At 41.3% G+C, this 24,834-nt stretch overlaps 1 protein-coding gene across 1 annotated transcript in view; it reads left to right on the plus strand.

Moving 5' to 3' along the window:
- vwa8 (von Willebrand factor A domain containing 8) overlaps window positions 1–24,834 on the plus strand; it is a 76,337-nt gene that overhangs the window by 29,489 nt on the left and 22,014 nt on the right. The window contains exons 22-37 of the mRNA XM_074657670.1: window positions 1,210–1,285; window positions 1,598–1,733; window positions 2,272–2,391; window positions 3,249–3,454; window positions 7,361–7,512; window positions 10,809–10,917; window positions 11,282–11,420; window positions 12,674–12,861; window positions 16,127–16,246; window positions 16,359–16,423; window positions 16,529–16,654; window positions 16,739–16,848; window positions 17,382–17,533; window positions 18,587–18,791; window positions 18,878–18,959; window positions 19,396–19,600. Coding sequence (XP_074513771.1) covers window positions 1,210–1,285; window positions 1,598–1,733; window positions 2,272–2,391; window positions 3,249–3,454; window positions 7,361–7,512; window positions 10,809–10,917; window positions 11,282–11,420; window positions 12,674–12,861; window positions 16,127–16,246; window positions 16,359–16,423; window positions 16,529–16,654; window positions 16,739–16,848; window positions 17,382–17,533; window positions 18,587–18,791; window positions 18,878–18,959; window positions 19,396–19,600 — 2,191 coding nt within the window. The remainder of the gene's footprint in view (window positions 1–1,209; window positions 1,286–1,597; window positions 1,734–2,271; window positions 2,392–3,248; window positions 3,455–7,360; window positions 7,513–10,808; window positions 10,918–11,281; window positions 11,421–12,673; window positions 12,862–16,126; window positions 16,247–16,358; window positions 16,424–16,528; window positions 16,655–16,738; window positions 16,849–17,381; window positions 17,534–18,586; window positions 18,792–18,877; window positions 18,960–19,395; window positions 19,601–24,834) is intronic.

Below are 24,834 nucleotides of genomic sequence, written 5' to 3' on the forward strand. Positions count from 1 at the left end.
AGCGTGGATGTGGCCTGGTTAGCTACTGTAGCAGCAGCTAATATTAGACCAGGGCAGAGGCAGGAGGATCTGTGCATGTGGCTTTTGGGAGTCTGTGACTGAAAGCCTACAGAGATGTGGCTCAGAAAAGCAAGAGAGATGCAGCCGGCCAGGAAGGAAACTAGGACAGCTCCTGGGTCACACTGTGAGGTATCGGGGAGGGAGGGCTGATGGAGGGAGGGAGGGAGGTGGGTCGAAGAGAGAGATGTTCAGAGGGATAATTTTGGACGCCACAAGGGACTCAAAGTTATTGGGGAAGATGCTCCAACGTTATGTTTTTGTTGCCGGCCTGTTGAACTCAAGCACTCAAGTGTTACTGACACCCTTTTTCACTGGCCTGCATCTTTGGTGATCAAATGGTAAAGGAATACTGAAACTGGACATGCAAACGCCCTATAGACATGATATGTTTGCTGAAACCATCTCTGGATGTCAATGAGGACCCATATGGCCTCTGTAACAGCATAGAATAAGTAGGCCTTTTTACTTTCAAGTTCAAATTTCATATTTGACCTAATCATTTCACGGATTTTGATTATTTTTTAACATGAAAGCAAAATGGCATTTTTAAAAAAAATTATGTTTTATTTTCATCAAACGAAAACTACAAACAGATGGCTAAGAATAGCAAAACTGGGTATCACGCAGTAAGGACTTAAAGGGATAATTAGGGTGTTTTGAAGTGGGGTTGTATGAGGTACTTATCCATAGTCAGTGTATTACCTACAGTAGATGACGGTCGGCACTCCCCCAGTTTGGAGAAACAGTTACAACACTGAACTGAAGCCATTATCATGCGTGCTGACCGTCATCTACTGTAGGTAATACACTGACTATTGATAAGTACCTCATACAACCCCACTTCAAAACACCCGAACTAACCCTTTAAGTTAACCAATGGGAGAGTTAAGATGTCTAATAATTGAGCTCTCTACTCTCAAACTTTTCATGAAAACCCCGTGTTTTGCTTCGAAGCCTCTCAAGCTGTATCCCTGAGACTAGTTCCCTAAACCATCTGGAGAAACAAGGAGTGTTGGAAGCCTTCCAATCCATGAGAATTATCTCTCTCCCTCTTTGCTACTCAGATACCAAACGTAAAGGTCTGCAAAAGGGCAATTTGATTTCATGAATGAATATCTACAGTGTGAACCCTGTTTTCTGCTCCCTCAGAGATACGACCGTCCAGACTCTGACCTTGCAGCCCTCAGTCCGAGACGGCGTCATCATGTACGAGGACTCACCTCTGGTCAGTTAGTCACACAGACACTCACTCACACACACACAAACACACACACACATACACATACACTTTTACAGGATCACTCCTCTTGCATATATAGTAAATATATCAGGATTTGCAGGGAGAAAGGGAAATTCATGTTTGATCTAAATGGAATTTATTTACATAGTTCTATCCATCCTTTCTATTGGTTGCAACAACGTTGTACTCACAGTTAGATGATCAGACAGATCAGTAATTTGCATGTTGGTTCCTCTTTGTTACTAATGAAGAGCCACAAGATGTTCAGCGATACCTTTTGTGTGTGTGTGTGCGCAGGTGAAGGCAGTGAAACAGGGCAACATCTTAGTGATCGACGAGGCCGACAAAGCTCCCACTAACGTCACCTGCATCCTCAAAACCCTGGTGGAGAGCGGAGAGATGATCCTGGCCGACGGACGCAGAATCATCTCAGGTACGCACATTCACACGCACGCATACAGTGTTTAACACCGTGACAGAAGACATGTCCCAGATACAGCGCGCAGACAGAAGCGGGACCATTAAACGGACGAGTTGAGGATTGGATGTCCTTGAAGACAAACACGAGTAAAACATCAGATGCAGGCCACTAAAGGAGGCTTAGGATAAAAGCCTTTATGGACAGGTACCAGTAGATTCTGGATCACGCTGGACTATAAACGTGTATATTTTCCATGTAGTCCAACGTAATCGCAGTAGCTGCTGACAGCTTCTCCATTCCTGAGAGGCTCTTCCTCCCGGAGGAATGTAAACACAACCTTGAGACTTCATAAACACAAACTTGAGACAGTTCCTCGATGCTATCAGGACCGTTAGAGGTGTGTGGGAGCCTCAGTCACACAAATCAAATCAAAACATTAAAAAGAGGGTCGAGGCAGAAACCCATGCAGAGACGGGAAGTATTAGTTCTTGTTGTGGTGTGTTTGTTTGCTTGTTATGTCGCGCTAACTGTGACTGTCTCCCCTCCAAAGATCCACGTGAAGCTGAGGGGAGGCCCAACACCATAGTCATGCACCCAGACTTCAGGATGCTCGTCCTGGCTAACCGACCTGGTTTTCCTTTCCTGGGCAATGACTTCTTTGGAGCTCTAGGTACACACACATGCACAACACCAACGACTTGCAGCAGAGGGCTAGTAATATTCTCTTTCAATAACAAACTCATATATTTAGAGGTACAGTGTGTAACATCCGGCGGCCTCTAGTGGTGAGGTTACAGACTGCAACCTTGTGTGCCAAGCGTGTAGGGGAACACTACGGTGGCCGACGTGAAAACACGAACGGCCCTCTCTAGAGCCAATTGTTGTAAGAGCAGCGTAGGTCATTTGGAGAATTGTAGAGTATGTGGATTTGAGTGGTGAAGCAAGAGAGAGAGAGCGGCGGCGAATGTGCGTGATGGTGCGAGCTAGTGTAGTAGAAGACAGAGTCAGTTTAGCTTTGAGAAGCTGTGCAGTTTGCACAGAAATAAATGCTGCAGCTCCTCAAGGGCCTGTCTCAGGAAGCAGTAGAGAGCAGGAGACAGTAGAGATGGAAAAGAATGAGGTAGAGATGGGGAATGACATCCAACAAAAGTCCCCGGGCAGACTCAAACCGTGGTTTGGTCGGCAACTTGAACCCCTAGGCCACCAGGGTGCCCTAAACAGGATTTCTTTTGAAGTTAATGCACTCTCTAAAACCTGGAATTTGAGGGTCTTTCAAGTTTTACTCAAAGTTTCTCAGAGCTGTCAAACTTACAGCAGCTGTTTCATTCCTTGCCTGTAGATGCTGCACGTGTGTTTTTATAATTCTGTCCTCGTTGCAGTAAAGTGCCGGGGTACAACATTTCTCAAAAAAGAGCCTAGTACGACCATACAAAGAGCGATAGAGCAGATATATCTTTAGTAAAGTGATGATAAATGGAGCAGCTATCACTACAGGAAAGTAATGACTTGTTATTGTCCTCTGAACAGGTGATATTTTTAGCTGCCATGCTGTGGACAATCCGAAGCCCCAGGCGGAGCTGGCGATGCTGAAACAGTACGGCCCCGACGTTCCCGATGCTACTCTGCAGAAGCTGGTGGCCGCCTTTGGAGAGCTGAGGTCCATGGCCGACCAGGGCACCATCACTTACCCTTACTCCACCCGAGAGGTGGTCAACATAGTCAAACACCTCCAGGTAAGAGGACACATGAAAACATACACATACGATGCATATCCTTCAACAGTACAACACTTCTCCTGCTTTTTTATTTTCTCAGGTTTGGTCTCAGACTATTTTTCATCAATAATTCATAAAGATTACGTGACCTTAATCCGGCACTGCTAGACACTTTAATAATGCAAGAAAGAGAGTCCTCACAACACAGCTGTTACAGAGAGGGGAGACCCTGTTCCTGCCTCAGTCCAGACTGACGACAATGCACACACCTCAACACACACTGTTACACAATAATGACCGTATAATCGGTAGTTGTCGGAGGGAGTTTTCGCACTGGGCCTGATTGTGATAGAAAACTATGATGGAAGGCAAAATTGTGCAGCTGCACAGGTTGTAGCACAGCTGCTGTTCTGAATGGCCACACAATGGCCATCGTAGAGAAGAACAAGGAGCAACAATCTGTTCTGGAAGGCATAAGTAGTGTTACATTCGGTTGTACAATATGAAAACAACGGAATCGGTGGTTATGGGAAGTATTCTTGTTTCCGTCTGTAGTCCAAGTAGTAATGACCAATCACGTTGGAGCAGGCTTTGGTTGAATGCAGGTCAACAGTCTGTGTGTGGAAAGCAAAGAAAGGTGGAACGCGTTGGCCGAAAAGCAATCTCAGAACCCACCGGCTAACATCTGACGATGATTTAGCTTTTGGTTGGTGCTATTGGTTAAAAATTTGCTTGTAACGTGGCTACTTGAGAAACTATCCGGTCATTCACGTCGTCTCTCAACTCCAACTCCATTCTCGCGTCTCAAGTTGCTAATTGGATTGTAAACAATGAGCAGTGCACAGAAGGCTTATCCATTGTCAGACCGTTAGCCGATGCGTTCAGAGATCGACTGCCGCCTCTCTTTATCATGTATTTTCATGTATTTTCCTTCTTTTCTTCAGTCTAAATGAAAAAGGGAGTTAAAAGGGAGAGGCTAGGAGATGCAGGCACAGAGAGAGAGACATTGAGGCGGAGGGAAAAGAATCAATCGGGGGGTGGGGTGGAAATAAAAATTGCAAAACATTATCTGTAATGGATCACATTTGCTGTGCTCTCAAATATCAGTGTATGCCATTTGAGTAACCTCATCTTGGCGTTTCTCCGCATCCACCCACCCATTTCACCATCTATCCCTCTACTTCCCTCATTATTCACAACCCACACATTTGCACCACAAAACTTCCATCGAACTCATCTGATAGCTCTGAGTAATCATGACCGTGTTCAACCTCTGTGTCCTTTGGAAGTCTGACATCATCAACAGCATATTACACATATTTCATGCTGAATGGGATCCTTGTACTCCTTTACTTTCTTATTAATTTATCAAATAGACTTCAATGGAAAACAATTTGTTTTTTAAAATGTATTGAAGAGGTTAGTCGCAAAGTGATGTTGTTCTAAAAATAAGAAAAAACTCTCCTCAAGACACATTTTAACCTACATGGATCTTTAGCAGAGAGCATTGCTCCCATGGTTACCACATTCAGTTTTATTGCTTTGCCATTATAGTTTTATTGTTTGAATAGTAAGTAGCTCTCCCCCTCCTTTATCCATCTGCAGACAAACAGCATGAAGCCATGGTGTAGAGAACATTTAGATATTTTACATTTCCCTCCTCACCTTCCCTTCCATCATCGTCGTCGTCTAAACTGCTAGTACCTTCATTTGGGAAAGGAAAAAACAAGGTGTATTTCCAGCTTGTCTGTGTGAAGGGTAATATGAGGAATACACACATGGTTATTTTGTTTACGCTTAATAATCAGTGTTGTCACATCTCCTTCTGGTCTTAAATCTTTAGAAATGTGCTCAGTATTTAGCCCAGAGAGGAAGAAAAAAACAACCAGAAGAGCAGGACTTCAATTAAGATTGGAGCTTGCGCTACTGCGGATCAATAATTCAGTGCACAGGGACGAGCCCTTATGTTTGATTTCCCCACAGGCCACCCTCTTCTGTCATCAATCACCAGCCCTATTGACGTCTGCAGGAGTGGGACAGATACGGCGTCATTTAGTCAAAGTCTAAATTGCTTCTTTGGAGGCAGCGGCCGGTGTCGGCCCTAATTACCGCTTCGCATTTGGTCATAATTGTACCTTTTGTGGTAACTGGGAACCCAGATCGATACAGCCCAATGCTCTTCACATCCAATCTATGTTTTAGTTGTAACCACTTGGGACGAGGCTGTTATCGATTGTGCAGCAATTTATAGGCCGAACAGTGTAAATACATCGTAATATGTACATCTGAAAGTGACATAATGGTCCTAATAACTCCCCAGGTTCCAGGGCTGCTAAGTCATTACGAGCATCGTGTGTTTTTAAAAATGTATACGAACATTCAATTACAGCTTCTACTTAGAAGATTATTCACATCAAGGCTGTAGACTTCGTGCTGTTAGAGCGAAGGATTGGGTCTCGTTTATGGCTGCAACTATGATGTTCATTTTATCTATCAGTTATTTTTTCAATTGATCGGTATCGATACAGGATGTTGTCATACACCGTTCGTAGCTATACCTACAAAAAGTAATGCACTGTAATTATTATATATATCCCATGAAATTATTTTGGATGTAATCCACGTAAGGAAGTATAACGAGCAACAAACACCACGTAAGGAGGAGGTCGAGGTGAATGGGTGTGTAAAAAAAAACACCGGACTTTCGTCCAGGAAACTGCTGACCATATCCGGTGTGAAAACAGAAGTCCTTCACTACGTGATTTATTTGTCACGTAATTTCTGTATTAGTAACGCCACTTCCGGAGTTATTTTAACCCGAACCAGGATCTTTTCCTAAACCTAACTAAGTAGTTTTGTTGCCCTAACCTAAACAAGTTGTTTCCTGTGAAGACGGAAGTTTATTTTGAAAAGACAGTATGATTGTAACAAGTTGAAATTGACTGGTGTTGCTGGACATTTGAAGGATAATGCACGAAAAATGAGGAATAACTTTTCGTAGGATATCATAGGAACCGTTGTATGAGGATACGTTGATCGATAACTCTAGCTGATATCAAATCAGATTCATAATCCTGTTTGCTTCTTCCTTCATCAGATAGTTGTTTAAACAAAATTTAATTTAGGCAAAGTTCATTGTGTTTAGTCTTTTAGAAAAACATATTTCAAGGTATCAAAAATCCTCTTGAGAATACCCAGCCTTTATCGGGGCAATTTCTTTGTCTACAAAAGTTGTCAAAACTAATGAGAAATGCCTGTTTCAAGTTACCAACACTCAGCGTAGTACCTGGATTATGTTTCCCAACATTTTAGTAACTTGGTTTCTTGGCTGTTGTGCAGTGTAGCGTCTGTCTCTGCTCCCTGCTCGCTCTCCGTTCCTCCGCCTTTTATTGCCTGTTGACCAACGTATCACCATAGTTACTGTACAATACAGGAAATTTATGGAGGCAATATAACTTGTATCGCTCTAATTGTATCACAAACACTATAACTAAAGCTGCCTCATCTGTCAGTGTCGCGGTCGAGTCTGGAGATGAGTTAACTTTCCAGATAGCATGTCTTATTCCAGCCTGTGTCCTTGCATTGAACCCTGTTGAAGACTTATATTAACTTTATTTCCTTCTCTGACCCTTTTCACTCCATCTTCTCTGCTTTTTTCCCTATTCTTCTTCCTACTTGCCACCCTCCCTGCTCTTTTATCCTTTTTTCTTATCTCCCTGTCATTCCTCTCAATATCCTCCCCGTCTCTCTTTTCCAAAACTCCCTCCTGCCTCCGTCCTTTTCACCTTTGCTTCTCCCCCCCTCTCTCTCCCCGTGTCCCTTCTCTCTCTTTCCTACATCCACCCTTCACTAACCTCTCACTTCCTCTTCTCTACCTTTCCCCTCCCATAACCCCCTCTTCCTCTCTCTTCTTCTACTCCGCAGAAATTCCCCGACGAGGGTTTGGCCAACGTGGTGCGAAACGTCTTCGACTTTGATTCGTACAATAAGGACATGCGAGAGGTTCTGATCGAAGCGCTGCACAAGCACGGGATTCCCATCGGAGCCAAGCCCAGCTCTGTCAAACTGGCTAAGGAGTAAGCAAGGCACCAGGAGCACAAGACGCTAGGATGACACACACATACACACACACACACACACACATTAAAGGCACATCCGGTACCTGACTAACACCAACTGACTGTCACACAGTTACAGAGACCAGTCAGAATGGGGTTAGAGTAGGACGATGGACAATAGATGACATGAGCATTTCTCAATGAACTTCCTAGCGCCGTTATGAATCATTAAAATCAGGACATTACCTCAGCAGCGAGCCACCACAGCTTAACACAAGTTCACCCAGTCTACTTTCACGTTTGATAATAACTGGATGGACCAATATATATAATAGCCTGTTCTCATTCCCAGGGTGTCAAATACCTAACATTGCCCTAACATTACCAGGGACTTCTTGGTGGAAACCCAGTTGAACCTTGTGATTTTCAGCATCATCTTAACAGACAACAGAAAGATAAGATACTATATGACAAACACTTAATTTTGGCTGAATTACAGTTTTATTTAGTGTAGATTTTTTGTCAACTTAACCAAAATCTATTTTTTAGAAATGAAAGCTAACAAAACACACTATTTATTCGCTTCGTTACAGTGAATGGTTCTTGATATTACCTTTAAAAAGAACCTTACTAGAAGCTTGTCAGCAGAACATGTTTCCTCAGAGGTCAGTAGTTCTAGGTAGAACTCTTATCTTTCTAAGGAGAACCCTTTTAGAACCCCTTCTTGCTGAGAGTGCACCGGTTAGACTTGATATTCTGATTTTAGAGTATTTGTAACTTTTAGAAATGAAGAAATCCTGAAATGCTTGAAATCGGCTGATGTTGTCTTTTGGCCCTCTGACTGGTTTCAGACTGAATTAAAGGGACAGTTCACCCCAAAATCAAAAATACACATTTTCCATCTTACCTTGTAGCGCTATTTATCAATCTAGATCGTTTTGGTGCGAGTTGTAGAGTGTTGGAGATATCGGCCGTAGAGACGTCTGCCTTCTCTCCAATATAATAGAACTAGATGACACTCGGCTTGTGGTGCTCAAAGCAACAAAAAACTACATTTCAGCAATGTGTCTTTCAAGATATCATGACCCGGTTACTCAAGATAATCCACAGACCTTGTTGTGAACAGTTTCATGTAGCAACTATTTTCTTTCTACCAAACTACACCTGCCAACCGTATCACCGCGCAGAAGGAAGCGTGCATCTACCAATGGACGAGAGGCTCGTGCTTGTGACAGCGTGAGATGTAAACCAGCAGTATCAAGTATAGATGCACGCTTCCTTCTGCGCAGTGATACGGTTTGGTAGAAAGAAAATAGTTGCTACATGAAACTGCTCACAACAAGGTCTGTGGATTATCTTGAGTAAACAAATCATGATTTCTGGAAAGAGACATCGCTGTTGTGTTTTTTTGGCGCTTTGAGTTAGGGATGCACAATATGGAATTTTTTCAGCCGATATTGATAATTGATAATTACCTGCTTCTGATGGCTGATACCGATAAGATAACTCATAATTTCAAATTTTTGTATTTAAAAAGAAGTTCATAACCTGAAGTTTATAATGCACACCTGAGGGTAAGATACTAAAATGTAGTGAGCAAAGATGGATGACTTAATATTCCATAGCTCTGACCGAAACCAAATCTAACTGACTTTACTATTGTTTACACAACAAAAGAACAAAGAACACTTCTGACTCCTCAAATGTTATTTATATTTTCTAGTAATGTACATCTTGCGACAACATGTTTGGTTCTCTAGTCAGCGTGCCGCACTTTCTTCTTCTTCTCTGTGATTGTTGACGGATCGCAAACCAACTTTAAAGGTTCATACCGCCACCTGCTGTATCAGAAGGTGTAGATGCTGCGCTTATTAAGTCAATGAAAGCAATTTGGCTTCGTATAATCAGAGGATAACTTATCAGCTATAATGTCATTATCGAAAAATAATACGTAATATAAATTTTACTATGTTGATTTTGTTGTTTATTTAAGAGATGGATCCTCCCCCTGTAGTTTATTTTAATTTAACTTCTTCCTTTTTTTGCTGTGAGTGTGTGTTTTTATGTCCAATTGGCACATGTGTTTACTTTTATTTATCTGTGTTTAAAAAAAAAAAAAAAAAACCTACTAAAAAGTAAATGACATCTCTACTGCTGATATTTTTCCAACACTTTGCAACACAAACCAAAACGATCTAGATTGATAAACAGCACTAAAGGTAAGAAGAACAATATGTATTTTTGATTTTGGGGTGAACTGTCCCTTTAAACATTAAGGCTTCCATGAAGTCTCCTCGCCGCTTCCTGAAGTTGTTAGATGAATGGCTGACTAGATCATTCACATTACCTCAACTTTCCTCTAAGGAAAGATTCTAATATCCACAACATTGTCTCATTATGCACAGCTTTGTCTTTTAAATAAAGGAAAATATTTGTTTCTTCTGTCTCCTGTGGTTTTATTTGACGTATCGCATTCATAAATTCAGATTCATGAATCTCTCAAGTAACATCTTGAGAACAGGGCAGAGCAGAAACAAGTATTTTCCTTGATTACGTAGCTGATTGCGTAGACATCTGGTCCGTAATGTCTGGACTTACATCATCCCAGCTCAGAGGGCCTTTTGTATCATCCGTGTTTTTAAAAGCACATCTTGAACTGTTTATATCCCACAACTCCTCGTGTACATAAAAGCAAATATTTTGTCTCTTGATTTCCAATTTTGGACATGGAAAACAAGGAACCGCTTCTCTTATGTATGTCATTGCTTTTCCATTCATAGAAATGTTTATGGTTAGAACACTGTCCAAGCTCTAACCCGTTTATCCGCTACGAATTCCTGTGTTTTGCGGTTGCATCTTTCACCCCACCTGCAGCCAGTAAGACTGTGGCCACAATCCAGCTGTGATTCACGGGAAGACCAGTAATCATCTGGCCAGACACAACAAGCCGAGCACCCAAACACACACAAACACACACATGGACACTTGTCCCACATTGGCTTCACCCTCTTTACAGACAGTGGGATCGAATTAAAGCCTTTGTTGCTCAGAACAGAATACGGCTTCCATCTGAGCTCATTTCGTAGTGGCCATGTTGATGCCCTCATACGATGAGTTCAATTTATTTGAAGAGGGGATGCAAAACGGTGACAGTGAAACCCGTAATTTTCCAAAAATGGAAAATGAGAAAACTGCAGCATTTGTGCCAATGTGCACGTCAAAAACACTCACAACTTGTTATATTTATATCTCAGGAATTCACAATTTTGCAGTCCTTCCCAGGCAATTGTCACCATGTGACCTTCAATCTTTAGGTTGCTGCTGCCAGAGGTCAAGATGACAGGATACTGGACGATAAACCAAGGTGGCAACGCTCGCCGCAAACTGCTCTGTCCCACCGAGACACGCCCCATAGACGTCAAGGTAAACAGATAGACGGTCTTGAAAGTTCACTAGCAGCAGATGTTCCTCCAAAAATATGAAAACATTTCTGGAAACTATGTTGCTTTGAATCTGTGCATTTGCTGTATTGTTGCAAAACTATGATCTATATGGATGCACCACTGAGAAGTGGATCCTGCTGCAGGAGTATCATCTTAGTGTCAGCTTGTCGTGACGGCCTTTTCTGCACCTTCAGTAGTGTAGAACAAACAGCCTTGTGTGATGTGAATCCAGCCACTGTAACACAGTTCCAAAGAATTTCAACCACAAACATTAAACACCGGTGTTGTTTTCCTACTTTGTGTGTGTGTTTACTAGTGTAACAGTGTGTCTTGTGTTTTCCCAGGGCCCTGTGTTTCTGCGTGTTCAGAGTTACCCCTGCAACAGACAGGAAAGCAGGGCTTTGAGTTTCAGCGAAGAGAAAGCCCACTGGCAGATTCCCATGAATGAAGTCAACATCATCTGCGATGTCACCACCAAAGATGGTATACACACAAACGCACACACACACAAACACTATCAACAATGTCATGCAATACATTCTCAGGTCTCAGTGTTTATTTAGGGGTATATTAGAGGAAGTATATGACAAAGGATCTACGGATAAAATAGACGAGAGGAATATTAAAAAGGGACATTTCACTCACATGAAGTCTTCTGCCCTCACTGTAAATGTAGGTGCACAGACATGCAGCGAGTTAAACACACTTCCAAAAAGTGTTGAGGACAGGGATAGGCTCATGCGCTGTGCGTAGGACATCAAATGCCGGAGGGGGCACAAACAGCTTATAGCCATAATGCTGCCGTTTGCCACTGAGGTGTCGAGGACCTCGCTGTAAAGACAGCTCAACTTTGGAGTGATATTTAGCCCCTTTCCCAGGAAGCTAGCATGACATGTTTGGAATCAGTGTATTCATTTTAATCTCAAGATTCATATGATAACACTATCTTAAAAACTGAAACCTGCAGCAGCCTTCAAATGATAGGAATGTTAATGCCAGTCAGATGATCCAGCATCATTTTCAGAAGGTTAAAAGTAGACCAAGGAAACTGAGGAGGAGAATAATTCCAATTTCAAGATCATGGTGATCAATGAGACAGACAGAGTCTAATTAAAATATAACCTATTGTTCTATTTTTCACTTTTAGATGGTTAAATGATGTTAGAAATAGGCCTACCAGTAGACTGCATTTTGATTTTTGACCTATTCAAATGAGACAATTTCATTTAAAAGATATACATCAGTTTGTGTTATTGTTACTGGTGCATTCTGGTCAGATTACATTTTTTTTTTTTTTTATGAAAAAAAAGATTTGATCTTCAGAAAAACTTTTTCAAAAAAGGCGTCTTGAAAAAAAGGTGTGTCCTGCAATTAATGGCAATATGGTAGCTATATTATAAGCAATTTAAGAGGCTATGTCAATCCTGTATGCAAAAAATTTTAAGTGTTTAACAACCCAGAAGAGCATGCTTTGTGGGTGCACAAAAAAATAATTTGCACACGCTTCTGCGAATGCCAAACAGGGTAGGGGCCGCCAGCTAAAATCTTGTCTAGGGCACTAAATTGGTCTGGGATCAACTTCAATGATAGTGATCACAAATCTGAAAAAGACAAGATACCATAAACAAGAGTTAGACCAAACTGAATAGACTAACTGTCAAATGTATCTAGATAAAGACAGACACACTTTACAGTATTAATAATAATCCCACATTGCCTCTGTTGTTGTTCTTCAGATGTGCTGTACGTGGCCACGTGTAACCCCGTGTCACTGTACTCCATGAAGGAGCGCGGGGAGACCATTCAGTGCATGGAGCTTTACGACGTCTTCCCCCGGACCATCAGCGGCGTCTGGCAGCCCTTTGTCACCGTTGCGCCCCTCGGGAGTCCTCTTGATGGACAGGTGGTGCTGCACGAGGAGCAGGTTGGCACACACACACACACACACACACACACACACACACACACACACACACACACACACACACACACACACACACACGCACACACCCTGTGGAGATTTCATTGTAAATAAACCTGTTTTTTTCATCAAATATTTTTCACCAAAACAGAGCATCCTTTAAGAGTGAGGAACCTGCAGTTACTGGCCATTTAAAAATCAACTTAACAGGGGAGTGGAAGGTGTGTCAGGGTGCTAAGACATCTCAGTTACACCTCTAATTGACTTGCTAACACCATGGACAGCATCATGGAGAGCTGAACCTGGCCTCCAACAGTTGGGGGCACGAATTTCTTTTTTGTCGTCTTATGTCAGGCCACTCGTATTGCATTGTCTTCAACATCTGTGCTGTTGCCGTCTTCACAACGTCACTGCGGCCGGGGACTCACCTACACCTACACAGAGTTTAGCAGCACTTTTACCGGTGACATGTGACATCACAACCTCACAGAAGTCCTGACGGCTCGTTTAAAGGCAGTTTCTGAATACGGGCTGTGTGCATTTCTCTGTGGATAGAGCGTTTTGATACTTTCACAGTATTTATATAGCACCTAGAACTGCTTTATAATAAAAAAAAAAGACATTGAAATCTCATTTTCTTTTCAATATGGGACCTTTAAATCTTCTAATACCTCAAAATGTTGAATTCTTTGTCTGCATTTTCATCTTTTATGTGACATTACACATCATAATATGTGATATTTACACTACTGAGAAAATTCATATATTTTGTTTTGTATCCTTTATTTAACCAGAAAGGTCCCATTGAGATATCTTTTTTGGTCAAGATGGGCAGCAAAATGAAAAGTTTCATACACAAGTACAAACAGAGACAACATCACAGAAAAAAACACACAAACATGCAGGAATCAGAGGCTAAAAGAACGTGCTCACGGCTTTATGAAAATTAGTGTTTAATTAGCATTTACAGCCTGCATTATTTACAATGGCTTACAATCTTCATCTTCGTCTCTTTTAATGGGGCTTTGCTACCTTTTACTGAACATTACTGCCACTAACTGTGACTGCCCTTTGCAGTTGACATAAATATGAATCACCTCATCCTCATACATAGGTGTCATGTGAATGAGGACACTCACAGCACACACAGACATCTAGTTTGGTCAAAAACACCACAGGGTACCTTTAAAACAGTAGAGATAACTGAAGATAAAACAATTAATCACACAGCAAAGGCACTGAAAAGACACTATGGTTGTGGCTTTGTACTGTAGTGGAGGTGGGTGTGATAGTAGGCATTATCTCATAGCAGAACACTGTAAATGTCAGTTTTAATTGTGAGGAACACGATAACAATGAGTAATGTGGAAGTAGTAAGTAGTCTGGGTACTAAAACACAACTGTACACTCACATACTAACTGTCAGTGTTCACAAATGAGTCACATCTCTTTTGTCTTGATGTCCTTGTTTACTGACAAGTATAAAATGTAACGTGACACTTTCGCAACACTGGCATTTAAACTTGAGGACAACCACAGATTCCTCACCGATTTTAAAATAGCCGTGCACATGTGTCTGTTTGAGTTTCTCAGAATGGTTTGGCGGTTTAGTGGTTGTTTTGCTGTTGAACCTCTCTTACCCCATAAGACCTCGATGACAGCAGAGCGTAAGACAAGAACAATGCATGTTAGCTGTTTCTCCAGAAGCACAACACTTTTACAGCTGGTGCATATTAGGCAAGAGGAGGCCTTTCTAAAAATAACCGCCGTGATGGATCATGTTACGTCTGTCTAAAAATGAAGAGGTCCAGACAACGGCGAGTTCATTCACAGGTCATTGGCCTTCCAGGGAAATCTCACACACAAATCCATGCACACACATACTTGTGAACACAAACATTAAAATGCCACGTTCAAGGACATGCAAAAGATAAACTCAAAGAAAGTTACGTGTCAGAAGACACCTCCACATGCAGGACGTACACGTGCGCTCACACATGAACACACTCCCTCCAAAAGGCAGTATATGTTTAGAATCAGGAAATGGGGTTTGCCTTCTCTGAATAGCTCGACCGGCCCTCCGTACAGTAGTGTGTATGTCAGGAATGGGAGGCCATAAGGAAGCCATTAGTGTGAAGCAGGGCAGCCGGGGCCGAGGCCAGCTCCCCCGTGGCTCCTTCTCATAAAACCCAATTGAAGATGAAGCCTAGTGCGTCACTAACGAAATCCTTTTGCACAGTTCATCCAATACACGCTGTTTAAATACACACACACTGAGATACTGCTACTGCTCATCTAGTATAAAAGTAGGAAGCACACACATGCAGAAGCACAGAGAGAGAATATCTCTGAATTGAATTAAAGTAACTTGCAGTGGAGTGTTCAAATTAGTTAACTCAGATCCAGGGGGGATTCCACCTGGAGAAGAGCGCCCTCTGTTGGCTGTGAAAGAGCAAACAATGATTCACTGTGTACGGCATTAAAGGTTGTGACAGGTGACATACTTAGCTTGAGTCCAGATTAAGTGTGGCAGTATAAACTGGACAGCAGTAGACACAATAGAGCACCGAAATATGTATTTGTCTAAACTTTTTCTTCATGGTATAGAACTGAAATGATCTAACTCATCAAGAGCATCAGTGCAGCTCACTCACTGAGTTGTAATTGTAGAGATTTATGCTGAAATAAATGCACATTTTGCAAACGAAGAAGACGTGCAGAGGACAGGACAGTAGCAGCCGGATCAGTCTGTGAGGAAATGTCCGCAGGCGTGAGGAATGTGTGAGAGAGCAGCGTGGCTCTGACACAGGAAGCTCTAGCAGTGGTGCAAAAAGTGCCTGACCATGAGCAGACCCATCACTTAACATCTCTTCACAACTACTTCTTCTTCTTCTTCTTCAGGTCACAGTCCATATTTGTCATTAGATCAACCATAAGTTGAAAAACATGTACTGCATGTGAAGGGCATATTTGCAAAAGTAATTAAAGGAGCGTTCATAATCCAATCTAAGATGACCACTTAGTGGTAAATAAGTTAATTACATAATTGAATCATTCATTTCCTCTCTCTCTCTCTTCCATGGAAATGTGTTTGATTTGTGCTCGTTGGGAGTTTTCTTCTTGGCATGTGATTTGCATTGGTATACCACTAACATTACAATCATCATACACATTATATATGCCTAGCATTTTGATGTTTTACATTTTATTCTTCCCCTGACCTTTACATTGCACTTCCTGTCGGTCTGTCTGTCTGTCTCTCTGCCAGAGTAACACGGTGCTCCACTTGGACATGGTGACAGGCGCCGTGCGGAGGCTCATGTTGTCTCCGGAGGGCGATCAGCCCCCCACCAGAACCTCCACTTGGTGGAGCAATAAGGAGCAACAGGTCAGAGGGTTCAGTGTTTTGTTTCCACTATTCATACAGGACAGTTTTCTGATTTATAATCGCTGAACATATTGGAGTTAATGTGTTGGTGTGTATTGATTGTTGTTTACAGGGAGGGCATAAAATGTGTCATGACTTCGCCCACAAGAACTGGCTCCTCTTCTATAAGGAGGATGGGTAAGCGACTCTGATCTAAACTAGATTATCCACTGTTAAACAGAGCAATCTCCGTCATACGCTGGTATTGATCGCTGATCTGTGTTCTCGTGTTTGTGTTTGCAGCAACCAGCTGGAGGTGCTGGATGTGCTGGAGGCCCGGGTCCACTCCATCTCGCTCCCCATCAACCTGAAGTCTGTCTTCCTCGTGGCAGAGGACCGCTGGCTGCTGCTGGAGAGCAACACCAACAAGTAAGTGAGGGACGCGCTTCAAATCTCTCTCTCAAAGTAGTGAATTCAATTATAATGCGACATGCTGTGTGTGTCACTGAACAGGAAGTTCCTGCTGACCAAGCCCATGCACATGACAGCTGAAGACTCCGGCGTGTGTCAGCTCCACAGCATCAGCGAGGACTCGGTCAGCTCAGGCCACGGAGCCAGCTCAGGTAAATACAACGATACGGGCGTCTCTCTGCTCTGAATAACTATCCAGCTGCTCTGTAGCTCTTATTATAGACATTATGAATAATACAACCAAGCAGACGGATATACAGAGCAGCCATATGTCTGCCCTGAAAAGACCTTTTAGCTAATCTGTCAACTGGCCTGGAGTCAAACCAAATATATAAAGTGAACCATGCATGTTTCAATCAATATTAGACTTTCATACCACTCCATGTCACAGTTAGTGAGAGCCAAATGTGAAGTCATGAGTAATGTCCTACAATTTAGACTGAATTAGTCATAAGTCACTGTAATAACTAATAATTGTAATATAAAGAAGAAATATATGAGCATAACCCTGAGAGGGTTTATGCAGTGAGCTCATTGATATAATAGACATTCTCCAGAGCTCTTTCCACACAAGTGCAATGTGCAACTGTTTTATTTCTTTCTCTTTTATTAAATAATCTCAACATTTCTTTTCCCCTTTGTGTTCTCTGTTCCATCATGCTCTGTTTCCTTCCCTCCGTTCCAGCTGAGGAGTCCGTACCCCAGATGCTGTCATGTGAGCAGCTGCCCAACGAGAACCTCAGCGTCGCTCTGGACCAGAAGATCGTTTCACCAAACCGCGTACTGGCCGACACCGGCTCCTTCGCCCGGGTCGTCGTGGGCTTCCCAGACCTCGTGGTGAGATTATAAGAGGATATGGTGAAGAGTTGAGGGTTAATGTTTGGGACGTGAAGCTTTTTCAGATTTGAATTTATCACCCCCCCGTGATTGTGGAGGTGTGTAAACTATTTTCAATGTGTCAGTCTTCAACACACCAGTTGGTTGATGTGCAGAAGAAACTGTATAATAATGAATCAAAACAACATGTGCACATAAGCACGGAGGTTTCTGTGGTTATTTTACAGCAGTCTGATGCAGTTTGCTCAAAATGTAACCAGCAGATCTGCCGTGCATGATTGTGACTTGACTCCAGCGGAGTATGCTGTGCTGGCTCTATATACACTTATCTTGTGTGCATGAATTAACCAAACGTGGGAACAATTTAATGAAATTGAACCCACAAATTTCTCAAAAGATTTCTCAAAAGATGTGATCGATTTAATTAAAATAAATAAAAATTAATTAAATTGAGATAACGAATTATATCCTGTGCACAAATTAGTAAATCGAGGCTGGGACAACACTTTCCCGTGAGATTTCAGGTGTCCGTTATGACCACTGGTGTAGTATCTTCTCTGTACCTCACTATCTACAGAGAACATTAGGCAAAATATGAGAAGTTTACAGTTCAGTAGCATCATATTTCATGTTTTCAAACTTCCAAAATGTTATTTCCCTTATTTCCCCCTACCTTATTTGATCCCCAGCGCTTTGTTGTGGAGTTTATACTGTATGCTCTCGCTGTGTATTTACATACTGTAGGTTTCCATTTTACTCTTATTTACCAAAAACATGTTAGCCTGTTGGCTCAAAGACTCATAACAGGGCATAGATATGAACGTGTGGGTCTGTGTATCAGTGTTCAGTATGTGTCCCTGCTGTCAGCCTAATGTATGCCTTAAAGAATTGAGTGGGCTGAGAACATGAATGAAAGCAGTTGAATGAGGTACTCTAGCGCGGTTGCTGTAGCTGAACTGATGAATATTAATGTACTCACAGCTCGGCGATACAGCTTTGTGTGTTTGATTTATAAGCAGTGACATTTTCCTCTTGATCTCTTTTCTTGTCCAGTCCCCTAACGAGGTGTACAGCTTCAAGAGGCCTGTTGACCTGTCGGTGATGAAGAGCGCTGACAGCGGGTCTCACATGTTCCTCAGAGGCGGCATTCGGTCCGGCACTGCCAAACAGGAGAATTGTGTCAGTCTGCTCTCGGCCAATCAGGTGGTCCGAGCCCTTCCACCCAACAAGGTGCCCCTGAAGGAGGTCTACCCCAAAGGTCAGAGTTCACGTCATACAAATGAGCTCTGCAGATTCATTCAGACAGAGAATGTATTCAGACTTGTTTTCTTGTTTGTCATTCAGATGTCACTCCTCCGATGACGGCGGCGTACCTGGAGGTGACGGATCTGAACTCCAAGAAAGTCAAATATATTCCCGTCCCAAGGTAAACATCACACACACACCTGTTTCTTACTGTGGGCTCTTCTCATTTCTCAATTTTCTGCCTTCTCATCTCCTCACTCTTCCCTCTTGTGACCCGTAAACCAATCGCAGCGCTCCATCTTGAAGTGCGTCCCAATTCCTAAAGTGCATCTCACTCTGCACTCATACTTTTAGAACAAGAACATTATTTTGCGTCCTCTAGCACCAGCTAGTGGTCAGAGACAGCATTGCATTGAGAATGTTCTCAATACACCTGAACTCTCCCTTTAAGTTAAGTTAGGGGAAAAAGCCCATTTTGCTACCAGGTTAAACATCAAACTTCAGACACACATAATCATGGTGATCATGAGGGAAGTGTAATTGTTAAATCTTGTGAAAGTCTTGATGCCCTTTTGGTGACTTCTCTTAGTGACTGTGTACATGTTTGTGATTGGCAGGTCAATGAGTGTGTCGCCTTACACCAGCTGGTTGTCCAAGATGTCAGAGTCTGACGTGCTCATAGCCGCTCTGGGTTCTGGAGGTGTGGTCACGGTGGACATGGGTGGCTACGTCCGGCTCTGGGAGACAGGATTGGACACTCTGCAGCGATCGCTGATGGAATGGAGGAATATGATCGGGACAGAGGATGGCAGACCTATACAGGTAAGATCACCACTTTGTTTGAATATCTCAATGTTGAATCAAAAAGAATAGAAATGCTTGCAGTATGCAGTTTCTCTCATCACCACTGGGGGGCAGTGCTACTTTAAGAATAACTCCAGTGAGCAGACTTTCAGCTGGATGTCACTCTGGATACTGGCCTCACTCTGGCAGAATATATCAGCTGCTGAAACATTCCTGATTTTATACTAACCGGAATGTTTCCAGGCCCAAAAGTTATGACCTGGCTGGGTGGTGGGTGTATGAATGGACGAGCATTGTGCTGATGATGCAATAGGTTTGACCCTCTGTGTGGGTCAGAACATTTCGGACCAGCGTACTGAGAAAGCATTGTTAAGGTGCCCACATACACAACACAGACAGATACATTCTTCAGATAATGCAGCCTCCCAGATGTAGGGGGCATTATCTGCACATCTGAGGTTTGAGAGAGAGAGAGAAGCCTTGATGTGGACTGAAACGAGGATATCAAAGAGACTGATCATGAAATTGGAAGATGCAGATCAGTGACTGTTTTCTCCCTCCTCATCCAAAGATGATTTGTTGAATCTTCAATAAGTAATACAAATTCACAAATTGATTATTAACTTCCGTGTTCTGTGTCAGCATCTTTCAAGTAGTTTTTTTTTTTTTAGGAATGAATGAAGGAAAAGTAAAACACATTATTTATGTCAATCTTCACCATTTTCTTCATTTGCTCCTGCAAAAAGGTATGAGGAGATTATGTTTTTGGGTACTCGTTCAGTGTTGCCATGGGAGAGAAATAGATTTTACGAGGAAGATAGTTGAGGTGTTATGAAGTGGGGTTGTATGAGGTACTTATCCATCGTCAGTGTTTTACCTACAGTAGACGACGGTGTTCGGAGAAGCAGACAGGAGTAACAGCACAGAAGCAAAGCAATGTACTGCTGTAGACGGGGCCAGCAGCAAAACATATTTTAATCACCTGAAATAAAGGCCCACCTAAAAAAATCAATATCAACTGTCCCTTTAAGGGTGTGCTTAGGTCCAGGGCTAGCCTTTGACTTTGAGAATATATTCATTAATAAAACACCTGCTCACCTTCAGTGTACACGGGACCTCCCTCTGGCCTAGATTCCTCCGTAGTCAGGTCTTCTTTGATGGGGCACCTTGAGTCTTCTGGAGGTCAGACGTACACAGACTCTCCCTGTGCTCTGTGTTAGCTCACTGTCAACAACAGTAGCACTACTGTATTTAAACATACCTGCCTACAAGGCTCTCTGTATATCTGCTCATAGAGCCTTCACGGTCGGAAGAAAGTCTAAAAAAAAAGTCAGAAAAATGTCGGAAATAAAAGTCGGAAAAATTACTGAAAATGTCCGAAAAAAGTCTAAAAATAAAAGTATGAAAAATGTGTGAAGAAAATATAAAATGTTTGAAAAATGCCTGTAAAAAATCTGAAAAAATGTCTTTAAAAAAGTCTGAAAAAAATGTAAGAAAAACGTACGAGAAAAATCTAAAATTTGTGATGAAAAAAATCAGAAGAAAATGCCTGAAAAAAAGTCAGAAAAATGTCTGAAAAAAAAGTTTTTAAAAAAATGACTGAAAAAATGTCTGGAGAAAAAAATGTCTGAAAAAAAAGTCAGAAAAATGTCTGAAAATAAAATGTTTGAAAAATGACTGAAAAAAAAAAGTCTGGAAAAAGTCTAAAAAAAAAAAAAAGTCTGGAAAATGTCTAAAAAAAAAAAAAGTCTGAAAAAAGTCTAAGAAAAAAAAAAAATTACGGAAAATGTCCGAAAAAATCTGAAAAATAATGTCTGAAAAAAAGTTTGAAAAAAGTCTAAAAAATATCTGAAAAAAAGTCAGAAATAAGGCAGAAAACTAATGTCAGAAAAAAAAAGTCAGAAAAATATCCGAAGAAAAAAAGTCTAAAAAAAAAAAAAGTCTGAAAAAAGTCTAAGAAATAAAATCAGAAAAAAAAGTCTAAGAAAAAAAAAAAATCAGAAAAAAGACGGAAAAATGTCCGAAATGAAATTCCGAAAAATTACTGAAAATGTCAGGAAAAAAAGTCTGAAAAATAATGTCAGAAAAAAAAGTCTGAAAAATATCCGAAGAAAAAAATGTCTTAAAAAAAGTCAGAAAAATGACTGAAAATAAAAGTCAGAAAAAAAGTCTAAAAAAAGAAATCTGAAAAAAGTCAGGAAAATGTCCGAAATAAAAGTCAGAAAAATTACTGAAAATGTCCGAAAATAAAATCTGAAAAATAATGTCAGAAAAAAAAAGACTGAAAAACATCCGAAGGAAAAAAAGTCTGAAAAATGTCAAAAAAAAAAGTCTGAAAAATATCCGTAGAAAAATAGTCTGAAAAAATTTCCGAAGAAAAAAAGTCAGAAAAATGTCTGAAAAAAAGTAAAAAAATAATGACTGAAAAATGTCCGAAAAAAGTCTGAAAATTAATGTCAGAAAAAAAAGGCTGAAAAATGTGTGTGTGTGTGTGAGATATCTTCTACAGGCTGCATTCTTCTTAGAACCTGACTGTAACCAAAAAAACTCCGTAATAAACATACAGTTGAATTATCACCTCTCTGAAAGTGTCAACTGGGGTTGTAATGGTGTGCAGACACACCATGATCATCATCTAAAGTCCAGCTGTGTTGGCTGTTGACATCACAGATCTACATGAGAAAAACCTGGCTATTCCTTGCATGACAATAACAGCAGAGACGCCAGGGAGGGGCTGTTTTAGTAACCAGCAGGGTCTCAAACATTAATTTAAAATGACAAACATCCTCACTGTCTCATGCAGCTGCAAATCAACAGAGCATCTGTGAATCAATGCAGCTTTACTCTGGCGTTAGTGAAGATCCACAGGAAGTGTGTGTGTGTGTGTGTGTGTGCGTGTGTGTGTGTGTGTTCGCACATGAACCGATGTTGTTAACCTCAGTAACCAGAGAGAGCTTGGTGCCATAGCTCTGCGGTGAGCTAAAGGGTCAGAGGTTTCACCTCAGGTCACCTTCAGGAGATCACCTCGGCCATGCGACCGCTCTCTGATTGCACGCTAACGTATGCGTGACGTCATACGCCGCATACGGGAGGAAACGGCAACAGAACATGAGCTTTGCTGCACACATGCCTGAGTCACGTTGGGAAACGAGGGTGTGCACCTGATGCGCGGGAATGTGGCTTCAAAGGCTTAGCTGTACCGGCTATCATATCATACTCACTGAGTGTTTATGAATGTGATTACGATCGCTTGATAAACACCACACACACACACACACACACACACACACACACATACACACACACACACACACACACACACACACACACACACACTATTTTCCCCTAACAACACAGCACCACTTCCATCTGACCCGCTGCGCCCTGATGCTCATTTTAAGTGCGCCTCGGAAAACAGGAAGTTGAGCTATCCGTTTCCTGAGCACAGGTTTGTTTCAGTAATCCACCTTTGTCATCACGCTGTATATAAACCTGTCAACATACCTCATCAAATGTGACTTCATGCTGCTAATGGACTCTATTCTGGCTCAGTCGCAGCCAGTAAACGGGTGACTAATGTTCTACTTTTGGTTTTAGAAAAATGATGAGTGACGCTTTACAACATGAGTCCATTTTGGGCTCTTAGAGCGGCCACACTCAGGTTCAGGTTCCCACTCTGGTTGTGAAAGAGGCCTGAGTCATTTGGGCGATGCAGCTACAGGATGATATGTGTGTGTGTGTGTGTCACGTTACAATGTCCCAGCAGGGATCCCGACCATCAGTTTCAGTAACTACATGAATACTCATCATCATCAGATAGCAGATAACGTTTCTTTCTGATATGATCACTCAGCATCAGTCATTCTGCTGCTGACGTCCAGCACGCCAAGATTACTGACAAAACATGATTTCCCAGAAACAAAACGGAAATAATTAAAACTGGTGACCATAACATAAAATTAGATTCAAGAGTTTTATTTGTCACGTACTCATACAGGATGTGCAGTGAAATGCAAAGTGACAGTGCTCACAAGATTGTGCAAACAACAACATCAACTACACAAGTATATTTAAAATGTAATAAAAATTCATTCTTAAAGGGACAATGGGGATTATCTTACAGTAAGAGGGGCCTATATACAATGTGGAATATAAATATATTAGGACCGTTTCATTATCCGGTAGTGTCACCTGTTTCTATAATCAGCAACAATGAGGATATTGTTGAAAGAAAAAAATTAAATGGGAATACAGAATGGGAAAAACACTTCAGGAACCAGCAGCTGTGGTTATTAGGACATGAATATTACAAAATTATACTAGATTTCGCCTCTAGATATTCAAAACAATAGAGTACTGGAGAAAAGGGGAACATCTTTCTCTTGAAGTAAAGTTTAGTTTAGTTTAGTTTATTTTAGTTTAGATGAGAAGGGACAGTGCAAAATTAATAAATTCACACGGTATAAATAATGCCAGTATTAGCCAAAAGGCTATTTTTCCTCTGAAGTCCCTGGCCACGGTGTTACAAAAGTCTTCCTAAAATACATCAAAACAAAATCATAAAACAGGCCAACGAAATTCACACAACGAAATAGTGCAATCTAAAGTTTGAAGTCTCATTAATAAAAAGAATAATAAAAAAAAGTCTGAAAAAAAGGTCTGACAAATTACTGAAAATGTTCGAAAAAATGTCTGGAAAAGGTTTGGTAAAAAAAGTCTGAAATAAAAGTCTGACATTTTTTTTTAAAAAAAGTCTGAAAAATGTCTGAAAAAGTCCGAAAAAAGTAAAAAAAAAAGAAAAGAAAGTCAGAAAAAAGTTTGGAAAAAAAGTCTGAAAAATGTCAGAAAAAAAGTAATAAAAAAAATAAATAAATAAATAAAAAAAAAATATATATAAATAATGCCAGTATTAGCCAAAAGGCTATTTTTCATCTGTAGTCCCTGGCCAGGGTAGAACATACAACAGAACAAAATCATAAAACAGGGCATCCAGTTTAAATGTTGAAAAGGTGCACTTAGCTGTAGCAGTAGGAGCAGTAGAAGCAGAAGCAATAGGAGCAGTAGTGACATTAACGACATTGCAGACAAGCAGGACAGAAGCAGCAAAAAGAGAGTTTAGTGCCGACATGTGTATCTATTAATCATCCATTGTTTTAATCTGTTACTAAAAGATCTATAGGTGTCTGATGTGAATTTGAATTATACTCATCTCCCTTGAACCTCTGTCAGACCAGGCTGACGGGCAAAAGGGA

The sequence above is a fragment of the Sebastes fasciatus genome, chromosome 14 (assembly GCF_043250625.1).
Source record: "Sebastes fasciatus isolate fSebFas1 chromosome 14, fSebFas1.pri, whole genome shotgun sequence".
NCBI classification, from domain to species: domain Eukaryota; kingdom Metazoa; phylum Chordata; class Actinopteri; order Perciformes; family Sebastidae; genus Sebastes; species Sebastes fasciatus.